Source organism: Anser brachyrhynchus, assembly GCF_964034855.1.
Source record: "Anser brachyrhynchus genome assembly, chromosome: 10".
NCBI lineage: Eukaryota > Metazoa > Chordata > Aves > Anseriformes > Anatidae > Anser > Anser brachyrhynchus.
Window position 1 is genome coordinate 12783464 of NC_137705.1, and position 22712 is coordinate 12806175.

General features: G+C 40.4%; 1 protein-coding gene across 38 annotated transcripts in view; it reads right to left on the reverse strand.

Moving 5' to 3' along the window:
- Nucleotides 1–15852, reverse strand: part of SLMAP (sarcolemma associated protein) — a 100950-nt gene extending 85098 nt beyond the window's left edge. For 20 of the 38 annotated variants that reach the window (XM_080606185.1, XM_080606167.1, XM_080606182.1 and 17 more), the window contains exons 1-2: nucleotides 15663–15852; nucleotides 14146–15483 (exon numbers count right to left, since the gene is read on the reverse strand). In XM_080606185.1, coding sequence (XP_080462311.1) covers nucleotides 14146–14343 — 198 coding nt within the window. In that variant the 5' untranslated portion in view covers nucleotides 14344–15483; nucleotides 15663–15852. Of the gene's footprint in view, nucleotides 1–8; nucleotides 635–14145; nucleotides 15484–15662 lie in introns of those variants that run through there. The other 18 variants (XM_080606183.1, XM_080606173.1, XM_080606177.1 and 15 more) reach the window with 3 other exon arrangements.
- Between the last annotated feature and the right edge of the window lie 6860 nt (nucleotides 15853–22712).

Genomic DNA, 22712 nt, shown 5'->3' on the forward strand with positions numbered 1-22712 from the left:
TAACTAACCTTTACGATGATTTTTTTCACCAGCATAGAAGTCTGCTCGTCAAGTACTATGCTTAATGGTAGAAGTAAATTCAAAAAGGAGAAGTGGTAATACATGTTTCCTGTTATGTGTTTTTTTTTTTAAGAGCAACTTGCAATCTAAAGTGTGTAATCTAACTCCAATTGTTGTAAAGTTTCAATATTCCCTTTTGCATCACTTCACCCACTTGCAACATCGATCACCTGGTCTCTATCCCGTCTTCACTAAATCTTCAACTGAATCAGACTCCATGGCGTGTCCTCACTGCTTTGGTGCTTGTCTCACTTGACTCATTTGTTTACCCCTAACACTGAAACGTCATCTGTGCAGGAGTGCTGCTACAAGGCTCACCTCCACATTTCTCACACCTGAGTGTACAGAGCTGCTTCCCGTCCTTCGTACCACCTACGCACCTACAGACCACCCTTTGATACGGCCTGTAGTCTCAAATCACAGAAAGCAGGCTCAAGACTTGCATTCAGAAGGAATGAGAGACGCGGAACCAGAAAAGTTTATTTCAAACCTTGACCTCACTCTTCTTTTCCCCAATTTTCTCTCTCCAGTCCCTAAAAATGCTTATCCTTGACTTCTTCAGCAACTATCCAACATTTACACCTGGACACCTGCACAAAAGCTGCAAGGAAGCAAAGCTGCAGCTGAGACAGGACACTGCCACAGCCCCTGGGAATCCTGCCTTCCTACGCTGCAGAGAGGGATGGCCGGGAAGGGGAAGGCGGCAGCTAGGATCACAGTGACTTTTGGGAAGACACGTACAGACTGTGTAGTACCCAGTGAGAAAGGGGTGCTTGAAAACAGACAGCAAGTAGGTAAGGCAGCTCCTTATGAAAGGCTTGCATTTTTTTTCTTCCCCATGAATGGGTGGAATAGAGGAGCACACAGCTTGGAGCACAGGCAGGGAAGCTGACGTCTACGGCCAAGCTGTTGTCAGAGCAGCCTGAGTTAAGGGTAGGTGTGTGGATGGCAGCACGGATGGGGCACCAGTCATGGAGAAGGGCTCAACTGACTTCTGAGAACTACTTTGGGAAAATTAACAAGAAAACAGCCAGAACACCCACAACAAAAACTGAAACACGTACAGCTACATGGGCACTAGGTCTCAACTAGAAATATGAAACAAGGATCACTTCAGTCTGATGCTGTAGCTCAATGGTGCCTTTGTTGCCTACTCCATTTCACTCTCTGTTAGCTTACTGGCAAGAGCATCTTGCTCTCAATGACAATTATCAACCACATGCTTAGAAACGCACAGATTCAGTGATGCTGGACTTTCTAAAAGATATTTTCACTGGACAATACAGAACTCATTGACAAGGTTTTGCTTCATGCTATTTGATTTAGCTGTTCTGTGAAGGGAGCTAGAAAGTACATATTGAAACAAGCACTTTTTGAGGTGGACTGAAATCCTTCAAGACAGAAGAAGTGGAAACTAAAAAGCATGATCACTCTCTGAACTGCAGCACTGAGTCTTGCAGAAAGCAGCAAAGACTCCATCTTCTACCAGTTTTCATAATCCAATTTCTCATTAGCACTGTGGAAAGATGCAAGACATACAAGCTTCCCGCTGCAGGACACTTAGGTTTTACCCAAACGTAATACCAGCACGTCCGAAAAAATCTTAATGCTTTACTTTGTAAAGAGCAATCATTCAGGTCTATTTTCCAGATGTTGAGGTCATAACACTCAAGAAAAACTAAGAAGTATTTAAATATTTCCAAAACTCTAAAGTTTGGCTTAATACACTATTAGTATGTTAAGCAAATATATTAATTATTATAATTCAGGCATTTAAATGATAATGCCCTTTCTATGCCTCAAGTGCAGGCAGGTGTCTAAGTGCTTTGAACTTTAACTGAGCTGCACTGTAACTGACTTCACCACTTCTGGTTGTATAGAATAAATATTCAGGACATTCCTCCCATCATGGTTCTTCAAGCAAGGTCACAGAGCTCCTTCTAAAAGCTTGTTTTTCAAAGCAGATAAGCTTTCTCCTCCCTCCTCTAAGATGCCAGCAACCAACGCTCACACTTCAAAGGCTGCATTAAAAAAAAGTAAATTCTAATACAACTAACACTCTTTCAATTGGTCATAAATACAGTCCATCAGGAAAATAAGGAGCTCATCCCAACCAGCATAGACTCAACGTAGCATATGCTTAAAGCAAAAGAAAACTTGCAAAAAGGCCTCAAGACCTGCACATCGACACAGTTAAAGAAAACTGCCCTCCTGGCCAGCTGTATGAGTGAATGAAGTGCATCTAATACCTTTTTTTTTTTCCTGATTTATTACTGATGTTCTTTTCTTCCACTGAAATGGGACACTGCATCAAGAATTATAAAAAGCACAAACAGTGGGAAACTCTACTGCAATCTGAAATGTTGTAAACAATTCAAATACTATTTTAGTATTTCAATGAGTGCAATGAAGTAACGAAATACCACAAAAGGAACGATGATGGGGAAAAAAACAAAAACTGGAAGATCAGTAGCAGGGCATCCCCTCCACCCACTGTAGCTTCTTTAGCTTTATGGAAAGTAAACCCCAGAGCGTGAACTATAAGTAAAAAATCGTAAAAGCAAAGGCTGAATTGGCCCATTTTTCATATCTGACTCAGTGCGCTCACTAAAATCCTTTTTAATGTCCTAGCAATTACACAGCCACTAGTCATACTAAAACTGCAGAAAGCTGCCCGCTTGCTTTGGTGTAAAATATGTTTTGCTTGTGTGTTCCCACCACGTTATTTGTTATTTCAGACTACAACCAGAACTTCCCAAAAGTTGCAACTTCTCTTCAGACTGAAGGGACTATTCCTAGAAAGCATTTCTGCCTTTTGTTGTTTGCTGCTTGCTTACACTTCCACTCTCATCCACCAAACGCAATCAGTTTTAAAATAAAAATGCAAGTTGGCTGTATAAAGCAGTAATTCAGTTCTGAGTTAAAAAATGTTTTCTGACCACATACAATCACTGATTCTCATTCTAAAACTGACCCTGCCATGAAAGCTCCCTACTCAAATGCAATTTCCCAGCGTAACAGCATTTACTGCTGTGTTAGTAAATGCTAACAGCCTGGCCAGCACACAGGCTGTGCTGTCACATTACAAATTCTTATCAACATCTTGGGACTCAGAAGCCCAGCAGCTACCCACACACGTACTGTTAGCTTCTAAGTACAGACTAAACCAAAATACCTTGTGTTCGTCATAGATGTGACCATTCACACACAGGCAGCCACTCTTGAACGAAGACACTTGTTAAGCCACCAAACTTTTATCAGTGGTATCCTGCACAGTCGAGGACTAGAAATTTCAAATGAAAAAAAAATCTAAGAGGTTTTTTGTTCGCTGGTTTTGGTTGGTCAAAAAAGAAATATGAAGTAAACACCTCAAATCTGGAAGGTCAGTTGTTCCATTTCCTTTTTCTCTTACTTTTTAACATGGCATCAAGCAATTTCTCATGTTTTATTACAGCTTAAAAAAAAGCAAAACAGAATGAGAAGTTCACCAGATCTTTACTCTTTAATTGCCAAGTAACTTGTAATTTTAGTACTAAAGAGGAAATCAGAGTGTCTTGGAAAAACAGCTTCAACCTGATGGTACCAGAAAAGGTATCCTTAGTGCTAACACCAAAGAACTCATTAAACATCCCCAGGCAAAAGCTTCCTTTCGGATGCAGATAATAGACCTCAATTTTAGATCACTAAAATATACAAATTACCAATTCTAAGCACTGTCAACAATTAAGTAGAATTAAGAAGGAATACTTAGGAAACCTCAGCACGAGTACAACAGCGGAATAAAAGGATTACTTTTTCCAAACGTCCACAGGTATTAGTAAGCACTTACCATTTCTTACATCTTTCTATTAACTGCAGTGTTTGCACTGGATGGGAGACAATACATAGTTTTGGTTCAGCTTTGCTCACCTATGTAAAAACCGTCTAGAGCAACATTTAAAGCATCATTATGTAATGTACTTTTTAGACTTAATTTAGGTTGAGGCATGACACCAGCAGACAGATCCAGTCACTGAAATAATGTAACAAGATTACAGCTCTCCTAACATTACATAAAACTACATCTGCATTAAAGGTTTTTAAAGGATACTAAAAAGCAATTATTTTTGTAAATCTTTTGGAAACAAAACTGCAATTATAAAGGAAGATGTGCACAGCAAGTTTAAACTATAAAATACATCAAAGAGCACAAGTTACAGATCTCACAAGAAAGACTAGTCATCATTCTTTAATATTAGATCATAAAGCTTACATCATCATCTCAAACTCATCCAGTACCATCTACCCTGGGGAAGACTCGAAATAAAGCTTTGTGGGAAAGGGAAGAAGAAAATTGAATGCACTTTGATTTGATCAACCAGGGGAGACCAAATAACCCACCTATTCTTGTATCTGCATAGAAGATCATTCAATTTCAGGCACATTTACACCTTGCTATGAAGCAGGGAAAATCTCAGAACAAGGATGACTGAAAGAGCCCCCAGGAAGGCAATCTGGATCTCCCAGAGTAGCTCAAAGAAATCAGGGCGGCTGTGTTAGTGCAATGTTTTTACCAAACTAACACCTCTCAAACCCATTTCTGGAACGTGGGGTCAGATTAACTCAACCTGAAGCTAAAGGGTAGATAGATCTACATTAAAACTCTCTGAAAGCAACAGCCTGTGACGGGATGCATGTATAACTGCACTGACTTCAGTAGGTGGCAGAGTGATTGGACACAGATTCCAAAACAGAAAGCGAGTTTTGAAAGTTGTCAGTGTATGTCAACACAATGCATTTGTTCATGTACAAAAAACAGCAAACATTTTCCCTTCTGTTTATGTGATGGTTAAAAACCTATCCAAAACAAAGAGCGTTTTAATTTTCTAATTAACAGTCAGATTCATAAATTTAACCAAAAACCAGGATGAAGCTATGGTAAAGAGCATTCAAAGTGCCTAAAAATAACCACGTTTCTATATTACCATAAAAGTAGTCCATCAGTTCCTCCTTTAACTACTTCGGAAGGTCTCTGTCCACAGACCAAATCACTGACTTATAGTCACAAACAATATTTATATACCCACCGAAAGCCCTGCCTAAACAGCGCAATTGTAGCTTTATCTAGTGTCAACTAGCTACATAGATTTCAAAAACAGATATGCCCTTTCTATGATGATTTGTATTCTCGTCTTTCTCCTACAAACTCTGGAATATGCAGTCTAGGAAAAGTTCTCAAAGAGGAAGATTTAAAAAACCAGTTTCCCCTTTGAGTTTTTAAAAAGGAAGTGGCGGTTGAGAGCCGTAAGTGAAAGTGTTGAATTATTTCCACCCCTATGGAACTAGGGGAAGAACTAGGAACATGATCATGCCTTTCATCTAGTACTTCTTTTCTGTCAAGTACATTTTAAGAAAATTTCTAGCTGACATATTTGGGTGGGAATTTTATGTTACACCATAAAATTAGTACTCTAGGTATTTCATAATACTAGATTTATATATATATATATACATATATATATATGCATATATATACTCATACTGAAAGTTCTAGGTCCTCAGAAAATATACAGCCTTAAGACAATAGCAACATCAGGCAGCCTACCTAGCAGATATGCCTGACCCCATCCTTAAAAACTTATTTTGTTGTTGCAGTTAAAGATTAATTCTGTACCCAAAAATTCTATCCCAAGTCCACAAGCAACCTAATTAGTCCTACTGAGAAGCTGAGGACTGGGCTAGGTGACTTCCAGAGGCGCCTACCAACCTAACTTATTCTGTGACAATCCATCCATACCATGCAATTTGGCAGCCCTCATTCATAGCATTCTAATTTCCTTCCAAGTAGATACCACCCTAGCTATACATAGACTTACAGCTCTGCAATTTACAGAAACAAAAGATATTTAAACTTATAGTTTGTTCCTTAATAATATGAGATAATATGGACTCCACATAGCCTTAAAAATCCTGACATTCAGCAAAAGGAATCCCCATAACAACAGCAAGAAAATAACAAGGGATTGCAATTACCTATCTAGATCAAAGATTAGAAGAACATTTTGTCTGCAGAGTGGATTATTTCACATCCAAATATAAACATTTGGTTTGGTTTTGTTTTGTTTTTCCCTGCAAACAAAATTGAAAATGTTAAGAATTTCAAATAATTCATTATGCCTCCTGAAAGCTTTCAGAGTCTTCAAGCACCTGGAAATGGTAAGTCTAAGTACAGAAAACAGCAATGCTAGAATAAAATTGCAAGTAATACCACCATCAACATTGATTTGCAATGCCACTGCCTGTCAGTTCATTCAACTATCATAGCCAGCAACCAGACAAGCAGAGAGTGGCCAATTAATTGTGCCAGAAATCACTGGAAAGGTCACCAGAAATTTAAAAGGCAAACAAGCAGACAGGCTAAAAGCCCAGCTCTGCAAAACCAGGAGATCTGGCTTCTACCCTATATGGTTAAGTATAACACTTCAAGAAAAGCAATTTAATAATAGAAAACAAGACAAAGTCATCAAAATCTCTTTTGTTTTGTTTTTGAGAAGGGAGTAAAGCGTTAAACAAACCAACAAAACCCTTTTACAGAGCATTAATATTGCATCATCGAAAAGATATCAAAGTTTTAGAAAATCTATGTGTAAACTTAATCTTGCTCAACATCCAGAAAAGGCACAACTCTGAAAAACTGCCAGTCAAGAATATAAAATGCTGTATCAGGCAAGACCGATGGCATATGCAAATAGCAGCAGTCAGTACCAAATGTCCTCAAAAGAACGTGCTGTACAAATATCTATTTGGCCCATACCAAAGTTTTTCTTCTTTGATTTGAAACATACACATTTCTACTCCTTCCTTTTAAAAGGTTACTAATCTATACACAAACATCCACAACTTTTTAACCCTTAAGCCCTTGCATTAATTTTATTTGTATGGAAGACATATTACAGCTGTAATTATGAGAATATACAGAAATGAACCATTAATTAGTATATAACTTACTTTTGCAAAAATATTATAAATTCCTCAAGCCTTTAATTATTCTTGACTAATCCCAGTACTTTTAATATTTACTTTTTATGGTTGCAAGTTTGCTGCTAGGGTTTATTGTGCTTTTCCCCTCAACTACAGCGTTAATTCAGGATTTGGGACTTTCTGTCACAAGCCTGCTGGAAGTTCATCATTATTTTTGAGACTGAAATGAACTCTAAGACATCACTCAATCCCATACCTGTGTGTCTGGTGCAAGGTAACACCAAAATTGTATCTGATTGAGTGTCCAGCACAATTATTTTCTTTTTCAAAAAGGAAACTGTTCAGAGTCTCTGGCACACATCTTGCAGGGGCTTAAGATGGTGCAGCCCACTCCACCTTTCTTCCAGAGGTTCCCACTCCTAAACCAGACTGAAAAAAAGGTGTGGCTATACTGGACAAAAACCTGACAATGCTGCAAGCCTTCTTCTATCAATTCTGCTACATGAAGAAATATTCCTAGAAATACAGACAAGTTGGGAACATCAATGCATTGCCACAGCAAGACTTAACTTGGAGTTCTTAGATAATCCAAACTCAGCAAGTTAGTAACATCAACAGGAAGCAATTATTGATGTGACTCAAAAAAAATAATAATAATCCAGAGACAACAATCAATCATATAATTTAGTAGCAATAGCCTGTAAAATTGCTAGCTTTCGGGATGGAGACAGTATTCTTCCTTCCCTTTCACTTGCCAGGTTGGTCTGTAAACAACGAAGTTCACACCAGTTTCATTTTACATTACCTATTAAAAGAAATGACAAAAAACAGAACTCAATGAATCAGCTGATGAATTTGTCTACGTATTTTGCAAAGTTTTAGACAGATCAGACTGAAATCAACTCAAAGCAGCACACTGACACAGCTAAACACTACTAACCCATACGGCTCTTTAAAGGACACAACTTCAATCACATTCACTAGATAATGAAGCAACCACAACTGTTTAAACTCACTAAGAAAAATGAGAGGACAAAACCAAATGAAAAGTATTTCTCCAGTGTAATGTAAATCTACCTGCCAAAGAGCAATGGATTGCTGCGAATAATGTGTGGAAGTTTTTCAGATAAAAAAAGTTTAAGCGATTTTAAATAACAGACGTGTATTAGGGAGCAAAGTTTTACATTTATAAGCACAGAACCAGGAGCAAATGCAAACCACGGCATCAGAGGCTGAAGGGAAACACATTTACTGGCCTTCATTACTGCTAAGTAACATAATTCATTTGAGGTTTGTAAAAATTCATTTCAAATACAAAAGGGATTTTTGTTTGTTTTTAAAACCTAATCAATGTGGTGGCGTTCCTGGCTCAGTACGGATGCATCATGACTGCAATGGATCAGCTCCAAGAATTACAGTATTAGCTCTGCAGCAGTGGCTCTAGATGGTACCGCTGCAGGGAAATCCTTATCGGCAGCAGCTCACCTCTGCTATAAATGGCCGGCTGACCTTCTACATGGCTTCGAACGGAAACATTTTGGTGAAATTTGCCGAAATTGATAACTCCCTACTCTATCCTACTTACAATTATACCAGCATAAAATTGGATAGTTCATTTAGGGTGAGGGGCACTTACATAAAAATATTAACAAGTATCCGTACAAGGCTGGCTGATCTCACCCTCTCACTAAAAGCATCTAAGCACTGAAATTTCACCTCGGAGCATTAGGGAAGATCCCAGGTCTGTCTCCCAGGCCACTTGGAATAAACAATCAATGTCTGGAAGATAAAGTGTCTCTTCAACAGACTCTGCAGACTGCAAGCACAGAGCAACACTGAAAAATACTGATAGCACTATTCAGCTCTCAAAGACAATTGTAACAATGATGAAAAGATGTATTAGAGGAAAAATGAACATCAGATATGCTACCTATTTAAAGAAATGCTACTCATACATGAGAAGTTAAACATTTGATACATAGACCAGCATCAAGCAGCACAGAGTATCACACAAGGATCTCTATAGGTGGCAGAAGAAATAACCTCTCATGAAAATCCTGCAGTCCCAAATACCATTTTTCATATCCCACTAAGTTCTGTGAAACAGATTTACTCAAACACTTCTGAACATACACCATGTCCTAGAAAGGCGTCCCATGCTTCTTGAGTCTTCTCGAAGTCTTGACCTCCAAACAACATAACGTGTAATGTTATTTGAACAGCATAATTCCTTTTTATATTTTTTTTCCTTCCACAGTCAAAATATGTTTATCCCTTGTATAATACAGCAAGAAAAAAGAGCAACTAATCTTCTGACTCCCGCTTACCAATGTGTTTCTTATATTGTTGGTCCAAATTGGATGTAGTACCTTAGACACAGCATAACAAAGTGTTGAGGGGGATAATCGTTGGCTGTGCTCCTCTTACAGCCCAACACGTTCTCAGCCTTCTTTGCTACTTAGGCACGCTACGGGATCCTGTTCGGCCTGCTGTGCCCACCAGGACCATCCAAGTCCTTTCAGCACAGCTGCTCACCAGGCAGTCTATCTCTGGCTAGGAGAACTGCATGGGGTTCCTCCTTCCCAGGTGCAGAACTTCATGTTTGTCCCTGTTTGGGGTCCTGAGGTTTCCTTCGGCAAGGCGACGTCCCTCTGGATGGCAGCCCTGTCCTCAAGCGTATCCTCTTAGTGACCCTGCCTCAGAGAGTGCACTCCAGTACCTCCCTCAGGTCATCGATAAAGATGTTAAATACAAGAGGTCACAGTACAGACTCCCGTAGCATTCGGCTCATTACCAACATTCAGGTGGAGTGCCACCTATTAACCACTACTCCCTGAGCTTCATCCTCCAACCAGTTGTTTGTTTGTTTTTAAATCATCTACTTGTTTAGCCATCCAGTCCGCAATGCCCTACCTGGGACAGAAGTCTGCCACGGAAAACACTGTCTTCAGCAGGGCTTTTGACAAAGTAATAGTGTGTGCTGCTTTCCCCTGCACACAAATGTAGTGAATTATTCATAAAAGGCAACCACACTCACCAGAGATGATTTGTCCCTGCTGAATCCATGCTGACTTTTACCAAATCACCTCCTTCACGTGGCCAAAAATGTGTTCGAAAACTTGTTCCAAGATTTTCCCAGGGACCAACACAAATCCGTCCAGCCTGTAGTTCCCTGGCTGTATCTGTGAGGTTGTTTTTTTGTTGTTTTGTTTGAAGAGGGTGCTCCCTGCAGGGAACATTCTTTAACATTCTTTTATCCCACATAATTTAAGGCTAGAAGCCATGAAATACAGCCTTAATAAACTTCATCTGCTATCATGTTGACTATTTGGCTTTTAATCTACTAATTAGCATTTCTGTAACCAAGATAACATGAGCCTGTTCAACTCAATTCATACCCACACTGACTTAAACGAAAACAGTAGTATTAACTGCCACCCTAACATGGAAGCTTGCGCCTACAGATTTTTTCAGTTGTTAAAAATGACCAGTAATTTGTAGTCCTTTTGGTCTAAGACAATACTTTACTTCTCACACAGCTGAATTCTCTGTTATAAAAGCCACTCACAACAATCTACCTCAGGCACTGGATTAACTCCGAGAAGTTCTTTTTTGAAAGTCTGAATATCTGCTGGAAACTTCAGGTTTGTACCAAAAGCTTCTTTCCCATCTGCCAGAAGCATTTCAGCCTGGGAGGAGTCACACACAAATTATCAAGGCTTTTTAACTTACTGTTTTAAAAAAACAAAACAAAACGAGAACAACTCAGGTTTAATACTATTCCAATTAAACAGCTTTTACATCGTTTCTGTCCATTTGCAGTGATAGAAGCTGAACTAACACATTTAGATTTTCTGAAGTATAGCATGCTTTCTTTTGCTTTGATTCACACTTTTTGGAACACTCCTTGCTCAGCACAACATCCACTTCCTACATATCTAGTGACTCATTTCTACAGGCCTCTCTTAAAAAGATCCACATGTAATTACTCTCCCCCCCCAAAAATATCAAAATCAATTCTAAGCATAAGCTTCTCATGTTACTCATATATGAAAAATCCACAAAAAGCAAAAGGATGCATTGCACTGTTTCTATAAACACAAGCAAATGGAGACATTGCATTGTTTTTCTATAAATATTCTACTAAGCACAGAAATAAAACAAGTACAGGTTTCCCTCTCCACTGCTTCCACCATTACTTTTTCAGGTTTACATGCTCAAAAGGCTTACATGTGCTCAAAAACATTTTAAAAAAGAAATGTAACTTTAAACATCTGCTTTTAATTGCTATTTACTTGTGATCTTGAAGACTCATCCTGCTTTTATCATTAATAATGCCAGCGTTACACAGACATTATCTCCTTTGGGCAGACAGCTTTTCCCATGCATAGTTAGAGTGTCTTTATACAAGGTCAATATTCACCTGTCTCAACCCAGAATAGCATATCATCTTCAACTTGGTGTATTTATGTGATTCACTTCAGCTTAAGCATATCCCTGCCTCAAAAAAAATTGTTTAATAGTTCCCTCGCCAATATTTACTGACGTTCCCTCTCCCCACTTTCCACCCTTCCCTCCTGATTATGCTGATGCTATTGTTTACAGGCTATGTAGCAAACAGGATCACTCACATGATTCACTAAAATAAAAACAAACAAAACTTCAAACCCTCAAGGAAAAAAAAATATTAGAGTACAACTGAAAGACAGTTCAAGAGGCAGCAAAGAGGATGGACTGGGAATACTGGAAACTGGTATTGCCATTGAAGTACACAGCTTTTCAAAGCATAGCCCCAGATGATTCATGAACTATTCTGAATTATTCAAAGATTCCACTTAGTAACAAAGTTGACATTTCAAGGTCCTTTATCTTTCATAAGAAACAGTATTGGTAAAAGTCCTATACATAAGCTCCTAAGAAACGTTAACAAATACTGTGGCAAAAATAATTTATGTAGGTTTAAATATACGTTACTGATAGGATAATGACATATTCCTAGATGAGACATACTTATTTGAAGTTCTGTAAACAATGATAATAAACGTTCTCACATGCAAATAATTTTAGGGTTTTGTTTATTCTTTTAAAACACCACAATTTTTTAAAATCACTTTTGTGATACAAGATTAAGACTATTTACCAACAGCTCATCTGCCTGCCTTTTCCCAACAGCTTGTATGTATTATCTCTTAGGATGCATTTTCTCCTCTCCTTCAACTATCAATCTTCCCAAAATTTACCATTCAGATACTCAGCCAGATCCAAAAATCAGGTGATATTGCTAATGAAACAAACACACACAAACCAAAATTCTACATCCTGCTTTACACTTTTTACAACACTACGTATAAAATTTATAGTAACGTATTCCTACACATCACCCAAAACCCACTCTATTCAGTTGATCATTATGGCTGCTGATCAAGATGCTCACGTGGGCAATTATCATCAGGACCCCCATCAACTCATCGCACGACAGTATTTCAAGAGATATCACATTACCATCTTATTTACTACTTATTTACTACTTATTCACTACTACTAAGTTACTATTTTAGATCAGCTAGATAAAAGGAATAATCATATATATTTTTTTGACATATATTAGAAAAGCCAAGCTAAGTAAACATTTAAAAACAGAACTAAAAACCAGCTGACTCTTTTAAACTCCTCTATTAGCAGACTTGCTCACCACCCAATGCTTTATCAAATTAAACCTTCTTTAATACGGCTAAATAATGTATAGCTATCACAGGGTATATGAGGGTCTTAAAATGTTTATAAATCATGAGAAATATTAATAAAAAGCTGTACATACAATGCTTTTGAATTTAAAAACAGTACAATAAACTGGAACAATTTATTGAGTCAAAGGTTAAAAATTAAGCTTAAACTAAAAATAGCAATATTTCCTGCCTGTAAGTTGTTTTCTGAAGTGTCCAAGAACGCACATTATATACACTAGAGAGCCAAAACAACATTTTTAATGAAACACACAGATAGCAGTTTGCACAATTACACGCAGGTAACTTGAAAGCCAAGCCATAACCCAGCCTTAAGAAATTAAATGCTTGTCTTGTCCCATCATGCCCAAGTATTGCATAACATGGGATAGTTAACAATGGAAGGTTTAAGAACTTTGACTGCATTCTACTATTCTTCATGCTGTGTCATACTACTAAGAAATACTGCATTAATTACAGACCATATTATTGTCAAAATCGAGAGCTACACTGACCATATTTCACAGAAGGGCATGCAGGGAAGCTAAAAAAAAAAAAAGAGCTAATTTATAGCAGATGAAGTTCTAGGGTGGAATATCAATACATTTAAAAAATACTGTGCTGAGCAACTGTAATCTGCACTTTGTTCATTTCTTGTTGGAAATTTAAAATTAACTTGACAGACATTAAGTAAAATGGCTTTACTTGTCCCAGTTCAATCCCTAGTGGACAAAGCATGCACTGCAAAGCCCCTCAATTTCACTTAACAAGATATCCACTGTCTTTTTGAGACAAACAGTGATGGGTTAATAAAACACAGGCATATTTTAATATCATTTTCACTATCATTGAGAAAATACTTTGTATGCCATTTGCTACATTCCTGCTGACATAACAAGCCTTCTATCAGACCCAAACAAAACACATTATACACAATTTCAAAATGACAAGTAGGAAGAGTGGCACGCGAACCCAGCATTTTTTAAAACCAGCTTTTTGATGGCTCCTCACGATGAGATTTATTTACGTGCTCTGTGAATAATTTCTCAGCATTTGAAAAAAAATACTGTTATGCCACTTCCTTCATACAATCCTATGCTTTCGGATTTATAATTATTACTCACCTCAAAATCACTTACTCTCAGCAATGAACAATAAGCATGCAAATTCTTCATCACTTATCTTCAACTGCTTTTTTATGTACTTTTAACAATAGGTAAAATTTTTGCACGGTCAGAAATTACCAACTTACCTGAGAATTAATCACTTTAACACAAATCTTACTCCTTCCACATGTAACCATATTTATTACAGTGAAACTAAAGTGACCCGCAACACACAGGGTCTTGTTAAATAAGCGTGAAGGTCGCTATTTTTAAATAAAGAAAACAAAACGTCTTACCTTGCCTGTCTTGTGATCAAACCAGACAAGAGCATGGTTCCTGGACAGCACCTTACAGTCAAAAGTTGCATTATTCTGAGCTGGCCTGCAGCGAGCCACTGAGCGGCCAATCTTGACAGGCTCGTCCAGGTAGACATGACGCTCCTGAAACGGATGAGAGTTCGGGCGGCAAGTGAAGATGGCCAAGGCTGAAGGCATCGAGGACAGATTGGGGTTGCCACACCAACCAGAGATGAAGAGAACCTCTTCCGATGCAGACTGTCCTCCACAATTTTTAAGCCGAACCTCCACAGCAACTTTACATTAAAGCACGACAAACATTATCACGTATGAGAGGCCTAACAACTCATTGTTTCAGTGTGTAAACTAATTCTGGCAATAATCCAGTGAAAAAGCCCCATTATGTCTTTTAACAACATCAGCAGTGGCCCAGAAAAAGTCTAAAATGCACAACTTTCAATCCATCCTCCTCTGGAAGAATAGGAACAAGCATCTGATTCCTTCAATGAGAAGCAAAGGCTCCTTGAAAGAAGGATAGAATGTCTCAAATCCAAGTAGATGAGTCATACAAATACTTTTGTTTGGGACCTCAACTGCCTTCTTTTTTTTCCCCCTTCCGTAAACAACACTGACCAAAATTCTGACCCACGTAACATGGAAGCAAAGACAGGTTTAGGGAAGGGGGAAAAGGATTAACGTCCTCTCTCAAAGCACACAGGTGAGGAGTTGGAAGGTGACCACGAAGCCCTCGCTCCACAACAGGGATCTAGTCGCCTCACAGGGCAAGCCGCATTTCATCATCTTCACGTATTAAAACAAAGCAGGATAGATGGTCCTCGATTTAGGAGCTACGCTGTTTTCCTCCCCTACCCCTGATAAAGCCGAACTGCTCTACAGTTCCTCGCAGCCACTCAGATAAGGAACTTGATAAGGCATGGAGAGGGCTTCAAACTGCTTCTCTCGGGGACAAGCCGAGGCGGGGGCAGGCTCCTCCGGGGCCGGCCTAGGAGCAGGCTGACAGGTTGCTGCCAGCGGGGCCGGGCGCGGGGCAGGCTCCCTCCGGGCGGCGAGCGGGGGGTCCCGGCCAGGAGCCCCCTGCTCGGGGAGAGAAGGAGGAGGACGAGGAGGAGGAGGATGAAGAGGAGGAGAAGGCGGCCGCAGCTCCGCTCCTCTCAGCCCCTCCGCAGGTGGCTGCGCATCGGAGGGGGGCCGCCCCTCGGCCCCTCACGCTTCTCCGCCCGGCGGCGGCGGGAGAGGCCTGGCGGCCGGGCCCGGGCGCCTCCCGCTCGGTAGCTCGGCCTCTCAGGCGACCGCCGGCCGCGAAAACTTTCCTCCGACCTGCGGAGGCGAAAACAAACCGGGTCAGACGCGGCCCTCGCCCGGCGCCCCCCTTCCTCCTCCTCCTCCTCACTCCCCCACCCCCCCCCACCCCGTCCCCGGCCTAGCGGTGCCCGGCCCCGAGGGAGGCTCGGGTCGGCCCGCGGGGAGGGGGGGGGGACTCGGTCTCCCTCCCTTACCTTCAGCGCAGCGGCCGCCATAGTGACTGGAAACCTACCCGGTGCGGCAGCCGGGGAGGGGCTGGGGTCGGGGAGGGGGGGGGGGGGAGGGCAGGCGGAGGGAGGAGCCGGCCTCGGCGGGGCCTGACCGGAGGCGAGGCGAGGCGAGGAGGCCGCCCCCAGCCTCCGCGCGGGAGGCTGCGCAGGCGCCGGGGGGGGGAGGGAGCCGCGCAGCCGCCTTGCGGCCCCGTGAAGCCGCCGCTGCCGCCCTGGGGCCGCTGCTGCCCTCTGCAGGGCGCGGGGGGAGCGGGGGGGGGGACGTCCCGTGAGGGGGTCTCCCGTGAGGGGGGGTTCTGTGAGGGAGTCTCCTGTGAGGGGCTGCACGCAGGGCTGTGAGGGGCTCGGGGGCTGCGAAGGGGGAAAAGGGCTGCGCAGAAAGGGCACGGTTATGAGGTGGGAGCGGGGGCATGTCGCTGAGGTGAGTGAGCCCCCAGGGTGGGCACCATCTGCTTCTCCTACAGGGTGGGTGCGCCCCCCTGGGTGGGAAGGAGCGAGGGGGCTCGCCCTGAGGTGGGGGCTCGCCCGCCCTGAGGTGGGGGCTCGCCCACCCTGAGGTGAGGGGTTCATCCTGAGGTGGGGGCTTGCTCTCCCTAAGGTGAGGGCGCCCCAAGGCAGAGCAGGGTTTCTGCACTGTCTCCAATATCTTGTTTATTCAGGGTGCTCCGCAACACCTTCCGCCTTCCTTCCTTGTGTTTTTCATGCCATTTTGTGATCCTAGGTGTGAAATTTGGGAATGTCGCGTGACGGAGAGGCTGGCTGTGTTTCGCTGGCTCTGGTAACGATTTGGCAGCTGGGGTGGACCCCTTGAAGCGGTTGCTGCAGGCCCAAGGCAGAGCGACAAAAAGGTCAGGGGAGGATGGAGGTGGGGTTCGCTGGCCCAGTGTTTTCTTTCAGCTGTTCAGGGAGCATCGCACAAGGCCATAGTTATCCCCGTTTTATAGAGATCGAGGAAAGGGTGTTACTTTTTCAAGGTCATACAGTAGGCTAGTGCAGAACAGGTCTCTCCAGTCCGAATTCATTTTTAAGTCAGTCAGTCCCTATAAAGCAAACAAGCAGAGATTGTTTGATATAGGATAGATCCTGGGGTTGCGCCAGCACTATAATTACCCTGTGACAAGGTGTTGGGATTAGGGAGATGGGAGGGTTTTGTGATGCCAGGAAGGCCAGGCAGCCGTGGAGGAAAGAAGTGGAGCCGTGCCAGGCAGTTTAGCCAGCAATATAGGAGAGAAATACATAGCAGTTGAGGTAAGGCAGTGAAGTGCCTAAGAGAAAGAATGATTACTGTGTTATTAGTTATAGCACAGTAAAATCTCAGGGTAATTTTTTAACCTTTTTTTTTTTGACTCTTATTATTGGGGGTGTAGGGTTGGATTCATTGCAGCCTAGTTTTCTATTTTTCTTCTAATGATCCCAAGAAAAAAACAACAGCAAAAACATGTTTGTGTATCTGTGTTTGAAGCAAGGAGATGAAATCCAAAATGAGACACAAGTTTGATTTTTGAGGACAAAAACAGACTAGTATATGGAAGCTTTAGGGTTGTATATCTGTAGTTTTTAATTCTACAGATGGTGTATGTATATGATACACCACCTCATAGCTTCCATCAGCTTGTTTGTAAGATTTTACTATTGTGACAACTATATTTCTAATTTACTCTTTTATGTAGATGGAAATTTGATATGTCTGTTGTTTATAGCATACAGGCTGCCGTAATTAATCAAAAAGAGGAAAGGAACATAACAAGAAGATGGGGAAATGGGAAAATAAAAGTCTACCAGGAGTTAAATTTGAGGGAAAGAGCTGCGAAAGTAGAAATAATTGAGAACATTTTGGAATTGGAAAGGAGTAAGAAGTAGAGGGAACAAATGCTTCTAACAGGTGTTGGAATGAAAAGAATGTTTATGAGAGCATTTCTCATATTTGTGTATGCGTGTTTAATTGAGAAAGGAGTTTGAAAGTCAAATCCAAGATGAAGAAGCAGCATTAGCATTTATAGGGAGTAAGAGAATCAAGAGAACTAAGAGGGATATTAGTTACTGATGTTCTCTGTAAGTACTATTTTTTAGATATTAATGAGATTCAAACATATTTCATACTGTATTGTCTGTACAATATCTTCCTCAAGGTTTTCTGTGACCAGTAGAACAAACTAATACACCACGTTTAAGCGTCTTTTAAGCCTGTGCTATCCATGTAATGGTATCCTGAACCTTTCTCCCTCTATCCCCTGGAGAAATCCCATTACGACAATCCCAAGGGGCAAGCAGTGGCATGTGCCAGCTGCCTAGTACTTCTGGGCGCTGCCAAGTGGCTCAGCAAACAGAGTTCTGCCTGCTTTCATCAAGGGGCCTAATTCGAGCCCTCCTCTTCTGTGTGAGTGCCAGCTTTCGGAGAAGTTGGATGAATTTAGTTCTCTCAGACTTTTTAAATCCTATTTCAAATTGGCTAATGAGTTCAAAAGTTATTAGAGGCTGACTCGTAGACTTAAATTAAAAATACAGAAAGTGGTTGCATTCTGAATTGGGGAAACACACTATAATATGAGTATTTTATGAGGTATTTGATACTTATCAAAAAGTGTCCATCTTCCAACAGTGGAAAGCAACAGGATGATGCAGAGAGTTCAGTATGGAGCAATCAACCACTATACTCTGCTCAGCAGGAGTACGGAGGATGTGTAAGCATATACATCTTTTCTGCAAGCCACTGCTGGCCACACCACCAAAAGAGGTAGTGAGCTTTGGCAGCCATGTTAGGCAAGGGCAGCAAGATGCCACCTCGGTGGCCATCCTTTTTCTGGGCAGGAAGTCCATAAAATTTAATGATAGCCATCATAACTGAGGGCAGCTACAGCACGCTCTATAGCCATCTTGGATAAGGGAAATGAAAGGGAGGCGTCTGTTGCATTTGTCCCCCAAAGAACTGGTGTCTGTTTCAGAATGATGAAATGTGGCAGGGTTACGGTTTATGTATGTACCTGCTAAGTATCTGGATTTTGGTTTGAGTGTGCCAAAGTGCAGGAGAGACCCTTTGGTTCTAAGGACTTGCTGAAAAATAGGATCTTCTGCTGAAGAAAGCCTGCTGTGAATTCTAAATTATCTGTAACTGCCAAGAGGGGGGAAAAAAAAAAAAAATCACTGAGCATCATTATAGCCAATTCAGTGACAAATTTCTGAATGTTGTATAATGATCTAGAAGGCTACTAAAATGTTGTATGTTAGATTAAGGTTGTCACTGAGAAGGTGTTGTGAACTGATTGCTTAGTGGGAGATCCTGAGTAAAGAGAGATTGTTAGATATGGAATGAATGAGGCATGCTGTGTGGAAAAAGTTCAATTTGCAATATAAAAATTATGATGTAAGTTGAACATGAAAACAGAATAAATAGATAAGGAGAAAGTTGGAGTTGCACAATTTTCTGCTGTGTTCTCACCCCTGAAACTCATTCAGCAGCAGCTAACTAAATCAATTTCTTATGATTCCCAGAAATAAATAATATGCATAACTGCCCTACATGAAGCCATACCAAATTTTAAAATATAACACTACATAAAGGGATGTACAGTTACGTAATGTGGAAACATACAACAAAGTTTGAACTGCTATCTGTGTCCTGATGTTATATCTCTTGCAAAACAAGCTCGCCTTGCAAGTCGCTGCAGAGACATACAGAGTGAAGCTGAAGCATCAAAAAGTGAAAAATTGTTTCATAGCAGTAGGTTGGTTTTCCTGCAGCTATAAATGTGTCAGTTCGGATGAGAACAGACAATAATATTTTGGTTCATAGCAATCACTTGTCCGCTAGAGGGCCACGGGGAGGACCAACTGCATGTCATCTCAGACTAGCTAACTCAGACAAGTGTTTGCTGATCTACAGTTACTTTTCAGATCCAGTGACTGAATATATAGTATTTTTTTTCCTAAGCGGGAAAAGTGGCCTCACAAAATAAGGTAAGCAAGGAGTGGCAAGATTCTTGTGACACTGGTGATTCTACAATTTGTTGAAATATACTGCTTGCAGTTCTTGATAAAATTCACAATATTCTGTGAGTGCATGATAGCATGTATCTCTGGACGGTGGCAAGACTAAATGGTGTGGTTGCAGAGCGTATCAATACAGCAACAATCCACTTTGAATTTTCAGATACATGTTGTTTTCAGGAGCTGCTGAATGCATATACTTTTTACAAATGTTTTCTCTAGCAGTGTGTTTCTGTCCTTGCTGATACATCATGAGAAATAAATGGAACAAGATCATTTCCTCAGAATAACGATCATTATTGGAAAAGAATAACAGGCATTTGCTAATAAACTATTTGCTAGTTTCATGATCATGTTTAAAGAGAGTCAAATTATCCCAGTAACTAAAGATCATAGAAAACAAAAAGCCCGTAATACATATCAGAGCTGCATTGCACTTTATATTTAACTACAAACCTTGCATTGCAGTGTTTGAAGCACTGCATGTAAATGACTTTTGGAAAAGATTCTGTATGATGATTCTGTAAACACTGGTATGTGAGTGAGAAGGATCCAACTCCTGAGTCCCGTAGCTTCCAGTGGCCACACAAAAAACTTTCTACAAGCTCACCATGCTCTTCCTAAAAACTTAGGACTCTAGTCCTCAGTACTCCTGTTGGGACATTTCCTTCAAAACCTTGCTTCTCCAATGATTAGAAAATTTGTTCTGATTATCAGCCAGAATTTATTCAAGAGTGGTTATACCTGCAGTGCTACCATTTTTCTTTAGTTTCAAAATTATTTTCTGTTCTTTCACCTCTCTGACTAAAGAACCATTGCATTATCTTTCAGCCTTAACTTTGAAGGACAAAGCAACTCAGCTGGTTTAATCCTCTCTTGTCAGGTAGACTCTCCATTTATCTTGTTTCACTGTATACAGTTATAACAGTGTAATATGATAGTAAGTTTTATATACTATGTAAAGTAAATGTTATATGTAAAATGTATTCTCTATATAATCTTTGTTATGTACAATATGTCGTATATTGATAATATTAATACAATGTATATAGCAAATATAATGTAACATACTGTTAATAGTTAATCAGTTTATATTAATTCTAATATATAACTAATTTTACGTAGAATGTTTCTTTATTTCTAATGAAATTCTCTAAGTTGGTCTACCTGGCCTCTTCTCTGCTTTATCATTTTAGTAGAACACAGGCATCGTGTGATGAGCTCTTAGTTGCCTTTCTGTTAATATGAGGTTAACATTCTTGGGATGTTTGAAATTTTCCGTGGTTTGAAGAGTAAGAAAAAGACAGTATTAAATACATTTTTATAAATGTATTTATTACACCTATTTTTCTGATACAAATGAAGTATTATTTTAAATAAGAATCTCAAACGTGGGAGGCGAGGGGAGATTAGCAGAAGATGTTTCAGTCCTTTGGTGTTACGCAGTGGATATGTGCAGTCCGCACTGTCACTCCCTACTGAAGCTGATGGAAATTGGCCAGCCAACAGCCAATGCTACATTGGCTGCTACCTGGTAGGAAGCTTCCTGCTGAGAGGCAGGACAGAACAGCAGAGAGAGCAGTTGTGGTTGAAAGAGGGTGGAAGAAAGCAAGATAGCTTCAAATGCTGAACAGCGTTGGACTTTAAGAATCCACCTGTCCTGCATAGGCCTATACTCATCAGCTGTCATTACAGAGGACAGTTTTTTCAGAAGGTACTCATGTCCAAACCTCGTAGAATATTTATATGAACGGATTGCTGTCTTTCTGCAAAATAAGGCAGAGTTCAAAGAGATTTGTAAGTGCAGACTCCACATGCAGAGCCCTACAGTTTCACGTGCAACTTGTAGCAATGCATTCTGAGTTGACAGGTTCCCAACTTTGAAGCTTGTACTTTGTCCTGCACTGATTTGACCCAGTATAAGCTTCCTGAAGGAGAAAGCAGTCAGCCTCAGTTGTTATTACAATACCTAAAATACACGCAGGAACATTTTAATTCTTTTTCTTAAACAACTGACATCCATTCTCAACCAAGAAAGATCATTGCACTTTTTGAAAACTAAAATGCATTTGAAACGTCTATGTAAAAATTTTCCTGAACTGATTATTTCCCTAGTAGTTAGGAAAATCTCCACTAAGTGAGAACCCTTCTTTCTCAATGATGCTATCTCTGTTCTCTAAACTTTCTCCTTACAAAAGTTTATTCCTGTTAAGCATCAGGTGGAATTAACTTACTGGTTATTGCCTATGTTTAACAAAACGAGCAGAGAATATCAATCTTACTAAAGGACTTTATTCTCCGTAGTTTACTTGTGCACAAATATATAGAGAGACATATTTAGGAGTATACTTTTTGTTTTCATGAAGACTTAAAAATAGAGACCAACGAAAACTAGAAAGGAATGCATAATATAAAGGTCTATAAGAAGCCATGACACATCATCTTTTCTTAAACCAAGCGATAAAAGCTTTTGGCCAGGCCTTGTTTCAGCTTCTAAACGGAACCAGCAAATTAAATACCACTGCTGTGAGTTTAACCGGATGAAGCTAAGCCTTAGTCACATCATATTTTGGATGGCAATCTTTTACAGAGTCTGGGAATTAGCTACTGGAAAAGTTCATGAGTCTGAAATGGCATCATGGTAAAATACCTGAAGCAACGGGAGACAGTGCGAGCCTTCCTGTACAGCCGCTCCCATTGCACGCTACATAACTCCTTCCATATCTTAGTTTATATCTAAAATTCACTTTGCCACTAATGGCTTACGATAACAGAAGGTTGCTATATCTTAAATTATTACAATGATAATTTTGTGTATTATAATTTTATTTGCCTGAGTTATATATTAATTTCTCCTTTGTCTAGGAAATTACTATAATGATCAAAGCATGGTTTAATTTCTTCCAGTTTGGTTTTGATAGATAAACAAATGTTGTTAATGAGTTAAGGAAACAGTGCATCCAAATAGTCCTAACTTTTCTGTTAAGTATGCACAGGTGTGGTGTCTTGGTTTCAATATTTGCAAGTCCG